Raw genomic sequence first — 14,886 nt, 5'->3', positions numbered from 1 at the left:
GCTTTTCATCTACCCAGCAGGTGTGTGTCATCAAATAAATACCATAAAATGTCTTTCAGCCAGGAACAAATATCTGGCGGGGAAACAGAAGTACACAGGCTCACTGACTACAGGTCTAGAGGTCTAGACAGAGAGCGTGAGATATTTTTTCTTAACATACGGAAACCAGTATTTTAACTAACAAGAGGGTTTCAACCCCACTATTTATTGTCCCCCTGTCCAATCACCTGCCCCATCTACTAGTTCCAATTTTATAACTTCATTTACACAGGTTTTAACCAAGAGTATCCCTGAAACCCGGCACCACAGAAACGCATTTTCCATGAGACGCTGTGATTTTAAAATAATCATAATGATAGGTAGGCTAATTTGGTTTACCTGGGATTATCTTTCGACCCCTCCCCGCCTTCTAGCATTTAAATTAGTCATTAGTGTATCTTCCTTCTTTTTGCTGGGAGAGTTTCAGGAGATATTAAAATTCAGTAATTTGTGATGGTTCATTTTTGTAAGATTAGGGAGAACTGAACAATATGGTACAATTTGTTCTTGAACATCCTTGAGCCTACCCCATCATTACATGCCAAATTACCAGGTATCATTGGACCTGAATAGAAGAAAAACACACATCTGTGGTTTAACCCAACTTCAAAGTCATGGTTACACTTTAAAAGAGGAAATATTTGAACTCAAATGTGGATATGTTTTGGATTTAATTTTATGTACATTACTTATAATTCCCAAAGCCAAAGATAATTCTAAGAGAACCATGAACACAGTACACGTCACGTGAGATTGAAAAAGTTGGCTCATAATTATTTCAAGATGAATTGTGTAGATGAATACAATTTTTTACTCACATGAAGGATGTCCACTAATATCTTCTGATTGCATAGCGTTTGCCAGACACTCAGATAGCATTTTCCTGACTTCATTGCACCTGACCACCACCTGAGCTAGTATTTACTTAACTGTTTTCTGTACGTCAAGTTGAAATTGGCCTTCTAAAGAAAAAAAAATTCACCTCCTCTCAAGCAATAATAACAGTAAAACCATGAGTTTGACAGCTACTTAAATTTGTTCTTTTGGACAAAAACCGGGTTAAAGTAAAAGCTGCCCTGCTCAGAAGAGGCATGACAAGCGGCTGATCCCTTCACCCGATAAATATTTATTCAGCACCTACTATGTGCCAGGCCCTCTTGCAGATGCTAGGGTTATAGCAACAAGCAAAGCAAAGTTCCTGCTCTCACGGAGCTTACTTTCTATAGACGTAGATGCTAATAAACCAAGAAGTATATAAAGCAATTCCAGGGAGTGACATGTGCTATGAAGAAAAATGAAGCAGGGGAAAGGCACAGAGTGACGAGAGGGGATTTGGGCAGAGATGCAAGACAGCATGGAAAACAGTGGGCTGTCCTAAGCAGAGGTAAAAGCCCAGAGTTCATGATATTACCTGTCTCCATTTCTACTCTTATAAAACTCGGTTATGTCCCAAGATTAAGTCTTAGTGTAATTTACCTTCCTTAGACTGCTTTCCCCGGAGATTCTCTTTCATGGGCTGCTTCCACTGGGGATTGCATTTTTGGGACAGACCGGCCTGGGTGGGGTTACAGTGAGGAGAATTAGGCCATCAGAGGTGACAAAGGTGCTGGGGTGGGGTGGGCAGGAAAGAACGGAAGAAAAGAGCTGGGCACCACAAAACATGGAGAGTATCAAAGACCTCTTCTGCCATTTTGTCCCTTGCCTTATGGTAGCACCCTCTTGGGAAATTATTTCATATGCCAACCTTGGCATATAGACATGAGTTGTTCAGGACTACTGTAGCATTTTTTTCCCCATTTAAGCTGAAAGAAGCTGGTAAATATGCTTAGATAGTTCCTTAAAAATCTGACTCTTAAAAAAAAAAAAAACATCTGACTCTCGGTTTATCACTGAAAACATCATCGATACTCTAAATGAAACATATTAATAGAAGCATAGTCTGATTTGTAAATAGACGTTTCACTTTGTCCACATATAGTTACTTAGGTTCCTTGGAGGCTGACTGCAGGATGAGAACCCAGCTGGTATCAGGTTTCAGACAAGGAGAGCTGAGTTCTTTTTTTTTTTTGGCGGTAGGCGGGCCTCTCACTGTTGTGGCCTCTCCTGTTGCGGAGCACAGGCTCCGGACACGCAGGCTCAGTGGCCACGGCTTACGGGCCCAGCCGCTCCGTGGCATGTGGAATCTTCCCAGACTGGGGCACGAACCCGTGTCCCCTGCATCGGCAGGCGGACTCTCAACCACTGCGCCACCAGGGAAGCCCAAGAGCTGAGTTCTTAAGGCTGATGGACGTGACTGGCTGCAATCCTGGCTGAGACTTGATAGTTGTGTGACTTTGAGCAAGTGACTGAACTTTGCTAAGCCTCAGTTTCCTCATCTGTAAAAGAAAATAATAATGCCTCCCTTACAGGTTTGCTCTGAGGGTTAAATGAGATGAAATGAGATAATGATTATACAGCACTTAGCATTTCAGTGCTCTTAAAATAAATGGCAATTAAGATGACAACAGCAATCATGACAATAACGATGATTAAGAAATCATATGCGGGACTTCCCTGGTGGCGCAGTGGTTAAGAATCCACCTGCCAATGCAGGGGACGCGGGTTTGATCCCTGGTCGGGGAGGATCCCACGTGCCGCAGACCAACTAAGCCCGTGCACCACAACTACTGAGCCCACGTGCTGCGACTATGGAAGCCCGCGGGCCTAGAGACCATGCTCCGCAACAAGAGAGGCCACCGCAATGAGAAGCCCGTGCGCCGCAACGAGGAGCAGCCCCCACTCGATGCAACTAGAGAAAGCACGCGCAGCAACGAAGACCCAACGCAGCCAAAAATAAATAAATTAAAAAAAAAAAAAAAGGAAATCATACGCAAGGTTCTCCAGTTCTTAAGCTGAGAAGGAAAGCCCTGGTCTCTAGGTTCCTAAGAGGCTTAAGTAATAAGTGAGCACTATTACCCTAGTGGGCGGGTGAGTGCAGCACAGCGGTCAGAGAGAGATAGGAACTGGGGAGGGAGGGGTCATCCAAGTGGACCATGAGCTCAGCCTCCAAACCCAGAGGTTCAGAAGGGGATGGGAAGTGGGGGCTATTCCAGGCAGTGTCAGGTAGACATGGAAAGAGGCTCCCTGGAGCTAGGACACGGGTCCCGTATCACGAACACGAGATAGGAGTTCAGTGTAACTAACTAAACTCCTGAGTTGACTGGAATGTGTCCCTCGCAATCTGGGCGCGGTTGTAGAGGCCTCCTCATCTTAGATGCACCTTTTGCTCCATTGAATTTTAAAGGTGCTCAACATCTGTCACCCCAAAGTTAAAAACAACAAAAGGAGAGCACATCCTGATGGTCTGAATCCATTAAATCTGCATACAGCACAATGAGACGCTGTGTAATCAAAATCCCTTGACCTGGCAGCACTCTTCATTAGCAGCAGAAGGAAATCAGTTCATGTTTGCGGGAGGGAGGAGTGGAAGTGAAATGCGAGTGGAAAATCGGGGCGGGGCAAGCCTGTCCCGATGCCAGATTTTCTTTATAGGCCACGCGTTGCACTAAGCACAGCTTCTTTAGAAAGGGAAGTGCCTCTCTGCTCAGTTTCACATCTCCAGCCCATTCGTTCTTTTTCCTTTCTTCCCCTCTGGATTATACCTTTAGTTGCATTTATATCACTTAGGTGGATTATATCATTTAGTCCACAGATAGTTAGAGTCCTATTGTGGGCCTAGCAGAGAAATCATTAAGAAGATGAGTTATTTCCAGGAAGACTTTGATTTTTGTAACTCCACAGTCCACGAGCTTTTGCTAAAAATACATGTTGCCTCTGTATTGGTCCAATCAAAGGAGGTACGCAAGAATAAATTTAAGTTGCTGACTGGCCAGCTGGATATAATGTGACTCCTACCACTTTCTGGCTGGTGGTAGGTCACAAACAGAGAAGCAGCCTGGGAACCAGGAGATTTAGGTTTGGTTACTAATTTGGTGACTCATTCAAATGTTGAAGGAGTAGTGAGGGGCTTCCATTCCCTACATTGGACTTATCTTACGGGGCAGCTATGAGGACTGATCTAGCGATGCTTGTAAGTGATTTCTACTTCCCTGAGAGTAAGTGTCAGGTGTCTTCAGCTGGAGAATGGACAGAGAATTGAATAGGATAAAGAGGGACAAGGATTAAAACAGAGAACCACAAAGAGGCATCTGGATAGCAGGAAGGACTGAAATGACGCCTGCTGTGTTGGTTTCTCTCAAACTGTAGCCTCCATCAGTTTGGAGAATTCATTTTCTGTTGTTGTCCCAGAGGACAGCCTATGAGCTGTGAACGACATGGCAGAAAATAAATGACTCAAACAGTCATCACTTTGCTGGCTGACTCCCCATCTTGTTCCCCACAGGATATGAAGTGGTTTACATGAACCGCACCAGTTGTTTGTGGAAGGTCACTGGTCTTGGACTTGACTTTGCTGTTTACTCACTGTATGGCCAGAGAGTAACCTTGAAGCTCACCAAGCCGGTGGACAGTGCACGTGGGAGTGATTTACCAAGAAGAATTTGCTATAGATACATCAGGGGTGATTATTATTTATAGCAGGAATGCTTTTCATTTAATAGGTTAAATAAAACAACTATGAAAAAAAAAAAGCACAAAGTTTGACCTACACTGACATGGACTCCAGACCTTACCAGTAGAAAGTTTTTCTCACAGTAAGCAAAGCCATGATCTGGTCCTAAAAACCAGTACATTTGTTAAACTGAAAATGCTCTAAAGTACTCCATGGTAAAGGCTATTCTGCACAGTCGGACGATTTGGGATTTCATCAAATTAATGTCACTAGATATGCCTTATAATTAGGATAAAATATTTGAAAAGTTTAAAAAATGAGGCTATTCATTAGCTCATTGATTTTCCCACAGACTGGGAGCCTGAATTTAAATGATACCCAAAAATATAACTAGGTACACTCAAAGAGCGAAGTGGTTGTGAGTCTTTAAATGGAATGCAGTAGTTTAAAATGCTATTACTATTCAGAGTCTCCGAGAACATTAAAACTGCCCATTAAATGAAAATCTAATAATTGGCCCTACTGAATTGTGACATTTTGTAACCTGTTCAGAAATGCAGAAAATTGTGGAAGAAAAGTTCTTTTGAGGCAGAAGTTGATTTGCAATGTAATATTATTCCGAAAAGCCAAGGTCCCCACGCTCGTACACACAAAAGAACAACAATGCGGAATGACTAACAAAGCTGAGGAAGATTCTGGGAATCAGAGCTAAGGTGTATAGCTCAAGACTCTCCAAGGTAAGTTATGTTACTGGCCTGGAAAAAAATCAACAGGCAATGGCACGAGCTGAGAGTGTATCTCAACTTGGAACTGGCCTCTCTCTGGGCATTGCTTCAAGACATAACCAAGATAGGTCATTCCGTGCTTTTATATAAGCCACAGGCGATCTCCAAACTTACTCTAAATATCACTAAATAAATAAAATTTAAAGACATTAACTGGAAGAGAATTGATAGTTTCAAATCAGAAGTTTAAAAATTCTCCTGGGCCAGTGGTTACCAAGCATCTTCTATGTGCAGGCAACTGTGTCCAGTGCTTTGAGAGTCGTATATAAGAGACCTACTCTTGCTCTCAAGGAGTTATCATGTGGTAGGGTGAATGAGACAGGTACTGACGGAAATAAAATACAGGCATACTTTGTAGATACATCCACAGGGGCAGTACAATTAAAGCAACATGGAGCCCCTCTTGTTGAACGGGTCCAGGAAGAGCATGAGGCACGTCTGGGGGGTAGGAAGGATTTGGGTCTGGCTGTAATGCAGGTGACGAGAGGACTGCGTGGCTGGAAGGATGCAGAGGGACCACAGAAGTCTGCCCAAGGCACCGAGGGACAGTTCTGCCTGAAGACAGACACTGTTAGGGGCACTGGGAACTAGGATAAAAAAAAGTCTTCAGGGGCTTCCCTGGTGGCACAGTGGTTGAGTCCGCCTGCCGATGCAGGGGACACGGGTTCGTGTCCCGGTCCAGGAAGATCCCACATGCCGCGGAGCGGCTGGGCCCGTGAGACATGGCCGCTGAGCCTGCGCGCCCGGAGCCTGTGCTCCGCAACGGGAGAGGCCACAACAGTGAGAGGCCCGCGTACCGCAAAAAAAAAAAAAAAAAAAAAAAAAAAAGTCTTTATCCATAAACTCTTTACCTATAAAACTACAGGGCTCCATTTTTCTGTCCCTTTTCTGAGGTGTCTGTCAGCAAAGCAACCAGAGGCTGAAAAAGAGGAGGCCCTCCAAAAGGGAAGCAATTACTGGTGACTAAAAGGAGATGAAGGTTAAGAATGACCCGGAATTTATTTATTTATTTATTTGGCCATGCCACGTGGCATGCGGGATCTCAGTTCCCTGACCAGGGATCGAACCCATGCCCCCTGCATTGAAAGGGCAGAGTCTTGACCACTGGACCACCAGGGAAGTCCCAGGCAGGAAATTAAAAGGAGGAAGGTGATAGAGCCAAAGGAGAAAATATGCTGGAGAGGAGGTGGTCTAATCAGGAACGTGATGGTAGCTCCTCTCATCTACCCCCCAAAGCTAATCCCAAAGAAAACCTACTACAGAAATTTGAGGGCCAGCAAGCCCATGGTTTAGGAACAATGCGCGCAACCACGGGGACAGCACAAACTTGCTAGCTCTGGATTTCTACCCACAAATTAAGAATTGCTCTTTGCAGTCCCATGAGGGAAACTGTGTAAGAAACATCCTTTAGGAAAATATTTCATGTCAAGGGGAAATGTTCACAGTAACTTGCTAAGTGGGAAAGGCTACAAAATGAATACCTATATACACAACATGATTTTTGTATAAATATGATGAGTAACACTTATTGGTATATTTGGCCATCAAAAACTAGGTCACCAAATGGTGGAAATATTTTAAATACGCCATGTCATGCAAAATTTCCTTTAATTCTTACTTGGAATATTCAGTGACTTTTCTGGCAGAAGTATTGCGTAATGCTTCAGTTAGTATGCAGAATACATCCTTTAGAGCTTATCTCTGGTAAGAAGAATAACTAAAACAAAGAATTCTATCGATGATGTAGCTGACATGGCATAAAACATTAGAGATGAGTGTTTGCATTTTTACCACTTTTGGGAAAATAGTGCTCTGTGTAAGGAATGCACAGAGTCTTACTTGAAAAAAATGAAGCATTAACACAAATATTCTCAAGCTCACGTTAACTCTTGTAATTAACGTAACTTGTTTACCTAGACCTGTTACTCCAGTTATTTAAATATGTTCAAGCATAAATTATGAATTCTGCGCATCAGGGTATGGTGGAGGCCCAGTCTTCTTAAAAATACAAATGTTTCTGGGTTCTTTTGTATTTCAACAAACCCACAGTATGACACATACCGTACACACATACTACAGAATTATTCTCTTTTGCATGTGAGATTACATATTTTATAAACCTGGCTTAACACAGTGGAAGGATAGGTCTGTTTACGTGAGAGAGAAGCAATGACTCTTCATGTTTAACCTCTTGAATGTTATCAGGAAAGAACTGTCTTTTTTATTTTATTTCTTTTTGGCCGCACTGCACGGCATGTGGGGTCTTAGTTCTCTGACCAGGGATCGAACCTGTGCCCCCTGCAGTGGAAGGGTGGAGTCTTAACCACTAGACCACCAGGGAAGTCCCTGGAAAGAACTGCCTTAACGGGAAAGAAAGAAAAAAACTTTGGGGTGAAGAATGTTATCAACCTTTTACCTAAATAAACTTCACCAGGAACAGGGTTGAAAAAGTCCACCATAAACTTAATAAAGTGCAACCAGGACCTACAGCTGCTAGTTCTGCTCTGATGTTTTACAGCTGACAGTAGAAAAAAAAAGGCAAAAATGTGACCCAAAAGGACTTTTATAAGCTAAACCGAGATAAATAATTCTGGCAGACTCTATATTCTTTGTGTTAAGATACATAACCTGCCAAACTAGGACAGTAACTTAAAAAATTTTATTTGGTGTAACAGGAATCACAGACAAGTTTCTAAGACTTAAAATGCCAATGAAATATGCAATTGTTTGCAGGTAAAATATGCATAGCGAAAGGTGGGGAGAATGCATTCTCAAGTGTTAACGATGGTTCAGTGGATGACGAGGCTTACAGGGAGTTTTATTTTGTGCTCTATACCTTTCAGAAGTGTCAAGATGTTCAACAAGAAATATGAAATTAATATTTTTTAAATGTGTAGGTTCTTCTGTTTTGTATTACAAATATTTCAATAAACTCATCACTTTTTAATATAAGAAAACTGTGGGAAATATAACAAAACCAGAATATTCTGAAGTCTATTTTAAGCAAGTGGGAATAACATGGCAAACAGTGCCTTGTGTACAGGATGAACATTTCCATTACTTTAAAGAAACGTTGGCTGCTGGTCTGCTTCTGGGACGGCAGAGCAGGTCTGGGATTGGGACATTGCATGACAGGTAGGGGTGAGGTTAGGCTATGCTGAAAACACATGAAAGATGGGTAAGTAGTGGATTGGTAGCAAAATCCAGGTTCCTTTAGGACATATCCGTTGTAAGGGAAGCAGTTACGGTTCAGACTGGGAAAGGCCGTATGTAGTATGCTGGGAGATGTCCTGGAGGGAATGAGGGAGAAACACGTCCAAGTTTGGGAGTGACATGTAAAAACTGCTGTATTTAAAAGAAGAGATAACCAACAAGGACCTACTGTAAAAAAAAAAAAAAAAAAAAAAGATTAAAAACGAAATCCTTTCATGAGGGCCAATATATGTGAAGTAAAAGCTCTCTCTTCAGCTTAAACTACACACTGTCTTCCTTCAATTTAGTGTGAATGACAAAATATTAAAAGTACAGAGACCAAAGTCGGTTAAGACTTACTAAGAGCTCTGCACCAAATGAAACAGGCATCAATGGCAGAGGTACCACGGTTATTTAATTAGCACACATTGATTAATTTAACCCATGGAACCACTGTCTCCTGTTACTGCTAATTTTGTTTTTGAAGTCAAATGAAACAAAGTAGCTGAAGAGTAGTTAAACGTGTCCAGTCTCTTCATCCCTAAGGCTATGAGGAGGGGTAGCCCTCCACCACTGAGGTGTTCTGAGATGTCCTCAGGAGGTGGTGACCTCTTCTTAAAAACCCTAATACGAATGGGCCTGTTAGTAGCACTTTCCCTAAGGAGACACGTGACAGAAGAGTATAATTTGTAATTATTTTCAAACACTGGCTAAGAAAGGATGGTCTGTTAAAAAGCTTGTGATGGAAAGAAATGCGAGGCTGTATCTGTGACACCTTGGCTAACAAGAAAAGCAGTAGACAGAAGATTGAGGCGTCCAGGTACACCTCATTTTTTTGTGCTTCACGGATATTGTGTTTACAATTTGAAGGTTCGTGGCAACCCTGTGTCAAGCAAGTCTACTGGTGCCATTTTTCAACAGCTTTTGCTCACTTCATGTTTCTGTGTCCCATTTTGGTAATTCTTGCAATACTTCAAGCTTTTGCATTTTATTGTATTTGTTATAGTGATCTGTGATCAGTGATCTTTGAGGTTACTACTACGACTCGCTGAAGGCTCAGATGATGGTTAGCATGTTTTAGCAAATAAAGTATTTTTTAATTAAATACGTACATTTTTTAAAAGACATAAATGCTGCTGCACACGAAGAGACTGCAGAATAGTGTAAACGTAATTTTTATATGCATTTGGAAACCAAAAAACTCATGTGACTCGCTTTATTGCAGTGGTCTGGAACTGAACCTACATTATCTCTGAGGTATGCCTGTATTTTCAGGTTAGCAAGGGTTTTGAAACTTGGAAAAAAAAATTTTTTTTTTTTTTTGATAAAACTTTTCTTCAAGCATTATTGACGTGCCCAACAGAAGATCAGATTAACATGGAGCTGCTCCAGATAGAATCCTGCTTGTCTGGTCTCTTCTTCCTCCTTGTCAACCTTTACATGCATAAGCAAAATTTTAGGATTCCTTGGAATACAATTTGAGAATCACTATTTCACAGCATCCCTGGGCGATAATGGGCATTGGCTCACTCCATACATTTCCGGATCCCTTTTAACAGCTTTCTTTGACTGGGAAGGCTAGAAACCTAAAAACTACATTTTCGAGATTCTCTTGCAACCAACCAGGTTCCAGGTATCGCCCAGGTTCTGCAAGGCAGATGTCTCTGTGCAAGACTTGGCAAGGGGATGTGAGCAATAGGAGGCACTTGCATGGGAGAAAACAGGCGCTTCTGGTAAGTAAGTGTGTGTGTGTGTGTGTGTGTGTGTGTAGGGGAGGAGGTTGCATTTGGTTCTTCTGGGACAGCTCCGGTAGAGATTATGGAGTCTAGTTCCTGTATCCTGGGTGCCATTCGGGGTAAGACTGCAGCAGTGAGCAGTCCCTGGAGAGTCCGGTTGGTCTCTTCTGCTGCTCTGTAGCATCCAAAAGAACTTCACTGGCTTTCCTAAGGACACTATACACTGCTCTAATAAATCTCTTTCTGCTTAAATTAGATAGATGATTCTGTCCTCCTGAATCTAAGAACTCTGACCAAGACAAGTATCAGAAAATAGACCCTAATTATCTCATTGCCTCATATGAAGTATCTTCCACATCTCCCCATGTTTGCATCCCTACTGAACCTAGCACTATTTTTATCAAATAGATACTGAATAAACATTAGTTAAAACACATCACTATAGGGCTTCCCTGGTGGCGCAGTGGTTGAGAGTCCGCCTGCCGATGCAGTGGACACGGGTTCGTGCCCCGGTCCGGGAAGATCCCACATACCACGGAGCGGCTGGGCCCGTGAGCCGTGGCCGCTGAGCCTGCGCGTCCGGAGCCTGTGCTCCGTGCAACGGGAGAGGCCACAACAGTGAGAGGCCCGCGTACCGCAAAAAACCAACCAACCAAACAAACAAAAAACACATCACTATAGCATAGCATTATGCTGGACTACTTTTAACATCATTCAGCTACTTATTAGATCATGAGACAAGGTCTAAATAATGTAGGGAAGACACACCTCAATAAGCAAAGGGTTGAACCATTATAATTTTTAACTGTGTTCATTTATCGAGGTAAAGAAAGCAAGGCATTAAAAACAATAGTCTCAATTTCTCGCCATTTGGAGGGGAACGGAAACAAGTCAAAAGCTGTCTTTTTAAGATATAACAGAGAGACAGAAAGTAATGTAAAATTATTATGGTGATTGACAACAAATCTGAATTTGATCACTGTAGAATGACATACTTAAATTTCTATGTCTTGTCAAAAAATAACAAGAAAAAAGAAAATGAAAAAATGGGCCCTTTACTCTTTAAAAATAATAACAGCATGGTGTATATATATATATACAGTATTATCTAAGTATTTGATTACTGACAGCTAGTTTTCTTCATTTTAGAAAAGACTATGTGAAAGGACTTCCCTTTCCTACATTTTATACACAAACTATTTCATTTTCTAAAAGTGGTTAGACAAAGGGTCAGATGATAACTTTAAATATTTAAACTGGTCACTGACAGTCAAGTAGTGAGGAACTTCTCTAGTTTGTTAAATATGGATTGCCTTAGAGGTAACCTTAAGTACATGGCATGGCTTCCTAATGAGTTATTAGTTATGAAACTATGAAGTAATTTAGAATTTTAAATAAGACTGGAGAATAGACTGGGGTATAACAAATTAAAAGCACCATAATTATGCAATATCATGAGATGTATTAGGTAGTCATGCTATGCATACATCAAAAATACATTAATAAAACGAACATATTAATAAAAAGCTAAGTCTGGCCCTTTAAGACCTCAACACTAATTGGAAAGGATTTTGACAGAACACCTTGAATAACTTTCATTATATCAGTTTTGGCAAGCTATTTTTCAGCTACCTAAATGATGATTATTTCTACGCTCCACAGTGCATCTATCAAAATCTACGATCTGAAAAATACCATTAGTGAGGATGAGTGAAGTGGCAGTTGTTCAAATGGCACAACCTGAATTTGAATTTATTAGTGTGATGTAGGTGACATATATTGTCCCCTTAAGATATATCACACATTTACATGTTGTACAGTAATTATATATGTTATACGTTATATTCCAAATTCTAGGCCTATTTTTAAGGTCATGCATTCAGATCACTCTAAAAACTCTTCCCAAAGTGGGATGATTTAATGGATTTAATTCTTAAAGGGAAACATTTCATAGCAAGGGCAGATTAACCTCACAATGAAAACAAACACATCCAGTAGTAGATATTATTGGTGAAAAGTGTAAAAGGTAGAATTTTGCCTATAATAGCTTACTCCTGTAACCAAGACACAGATTTATCCATCTTTGTTTTGTTGTTGGGCTTAAAGTCATTGAAAATTCAAAGAACCAGATCACTACTTAGTTTAAAATAAGAAAGGTCTAGCCAAAAATCAAGTCCAACTAGTTAACACCAGAGAGTACCAAGTGCCTATTATAGGAATACAGTTTATTAAGGTTAAAAAAAAACCCAGGCAGCTGTGTGACATATTAATGCCTTTAACTCTTCTTGATTTTAATATTGAATTTGGTTCCACTAAAGTTCTCCCCTTGAGGTAAACTGTCATGTGTACCTTTTTCACAGATGGCCATTGGTGCCACGCCTGTTGAAGGATATGATTCTGTAAATACCTAGGCTTTAACTTTCACCAAAATGGAAGCCTTACTCAATAAATAAGCAACTCACCCCAGGTCATGAAGTTAGATATTAGAAAAAGGAGGATATTGCAGCCCAAGTTGACTGTGCCCCCCTGGCCCCACTCAAATCCCCCCAGACAAGGAGGCCTTTACTTCCTGGTTCTTTTAGTTGGGGTCTTGACTCATGGACTTCATACGCTCCCTTTTCCTTTTCTCACTGAGAAGGAAACTCTCATACAGTATATTCATGATCATGCTGCTACGGTATAAATTAAGTTTATGAATGATGTCCTTCACTTATTGCCCCTTTCTCTCACACAGTGATATTTGTAACTCACGAGCTGTAGGATTTCCAAAGCTGAGTGATTTGTAATGTAATACTTCTAGAATCTCCAGAGTAATTTCAGCATTAGTTACAAATAAAAGTTGGCTCTCTGCAACTCTTAACCTTGGGAACATGAACCTTTAAGACTTGGAGATCAAATACCAACATTCCCCTAGGACTGCTGTACACATCTGCATTTCTGGACATAGGACTTTTTTTGTTCCTAATCAAGTATAATCTCACTTCATAACTTCTACTTTTGGCTCAGTGCTACCTAGATTTCCAGGCAAGCAAAAAAAAAAAATGAGGGCTGAGGATTTTGTGCTTAGAGGTTTGGAAATTTGGCAAACGTTACATTAAAATGCAAGTATTTGATCTTGAACCTCAACGGAGTGAAATTCAGTGAAAACACGAAGAAACCAAAGCAAGGCTTTATGTATTCCAAATCTGCACCTGTATTTTGATGTTGCCAGGTATTTGTACTAAGAATTCTGTGTACGGCGCAAAAGGGAATGAAGAGCCTCCCAAATTTTCCTCTGGGATCTTCCAGCCATTTGCAGTAATCACTAATTCTTGCTTACATCTATGAGTCAGGCATCCAAGTGCTGCTATTCCTGGCTGGTCCTGTTCTGTGTTTAAATGGTCTGATTGTTAGTCTTTGCATCTGGGTCCAAACCAATCTCACATGGAAAGTTAGTTCAAGGATTCCAGTCACCTTTAAGTTATCCTTAAAGACAGCTAAGAAGATAGCTTGAGCTATTAATAACAATTATGAAAACTGCCCTTCCAACTCACCAAACTCAAGGGTGTCATTCTTCATACAATTTCCTCAATATTGACCTTCTAGGAAACAGTCAATGAGGTAGAGCTTATTTTCAAATAACTTAATTTAACATCCATTAACACTCTCTGGGACCTGAAAGCCACGGAATTTAAATGATTCTTATATTCAGATAATTATGAGAACAGGTTACTTGTAAAAGAACATTTCCATGAAGATTTAGCCAGGCAGCACACTTTATAGGCCTGAATTTCATCAAGGTGGGGGAACAGACTAAATGTGGATTTAATTTACAAATGCTTTCATACAACACCCATAACTTTGATTTCTTGTCATGTTATCCATTCTATAATGTTAAAAAAAAAAAAAAGAAACAAACAGTCACACAGCAGCATAACCAGGAATTATTAGGGGAAGACTCTATATACTTCATCCAAAGTTGACTTATGCAATAGCTGTAGTTTGTCTATGGACTCATTTACTGTTATTGGTTGAGAGCCAATATGAGTAATGGATAAAAAGCATGGGTTTTATTTGGAATCAGGCTTGCTCTAGTTCTGTTACTTATTAGTTCTTTGACTCTGGGTATGTTCATTATGCTTTTTAGGCCTTAGTTTCCTCATCTGTCAAACTGGTTACTGTAAAGATTAAGAGAGACAATTTACTAAAAAGTGCCTAGTATAGGCTGGCTTATAACTATTTCTCAGTAAATGGAAGTTACTTTTCATGTGTCAGTATCTTTCCTCCTCTGCAAGCTCTTTGACGGAAAGAGCCATTTCTGGTACTTCCTTGTACGTGTAACAGGACTTAGTCTTGTAACATGGTAGGAAAAACACTGCCTTTAGATGTCAGGGGACCAGCCGTCAAGCTCACTACCTGTTGGCTATGCAATTTCTGGCAGAGTTCTTAAGATGTCTGTTCTTAGTTTGCCTCTCTCTGGAATGGGGATATGTTTACATCCCTCTCAATGTTCTGGTAGGAACGTAGAAAGATATGGATAAAACACATTTTACAAACTGTAGAGCACAGCTTAGATTTAGGTTACTGTCACTCTTTTATTCTACTT

General features: G+C 40.8%; 1 protein-coding gene across 7 annotated transcripts in view; it reads right to left on the bottom strand.

The window, feature by feature from the left end:
• The window catches only part of VTI1A (vesicle transport through interaction with t-SNAREs 1A), a 350,140-nt gene that overhangs the window by 108,065 nt on the left and 227,189 nt on the right, over nt 1-14,886 (bottom strand). Inside the window, exon 8 of one of the 7 annotated variants that reach the window (XM_024756026.1) lies at nt 2,214-2,414. The exons of the other annotated variants lie outside the window; for them this stretch is intronic. Coding sequence (XP_024611794.1) covers nt 2,411-2,414 — 4 coding nt within the window. The 3' untranslated portion in view covers nt 2,214-2,410. Of the gene's footprint in view, nt 1-2,213; nt 2,415-14,886 lie in introns of those variants that run through there. 7 annotated transcript variants of the gene reach the window in all.

The sequence above is a fragment of the Neophocaena asiaeorientalis genome, unplaced genomic scaffold (genome assembly GCF_003031525.2).
Source record: "Neophocaena asiaeorientalis asiaeorientalis breed wild unplaced genomic scaffold, Neophocaena_asiaeorientalis_V1.1 scaffold85, whole genome shotgun sequence".
Classification (NCBI taxonomy): domain Eukaryota; kingdom Metazoa; phylum Chordata; class Mammalia; order Artiodactyla; family Phocoenidae; genus Neophocaena; species Neophocaena asiaeorientalis.
Note: the sequence above shows the minus strand (reverse complement) of the source record. Positions and strands in the feature narration are given on the sequence as shown.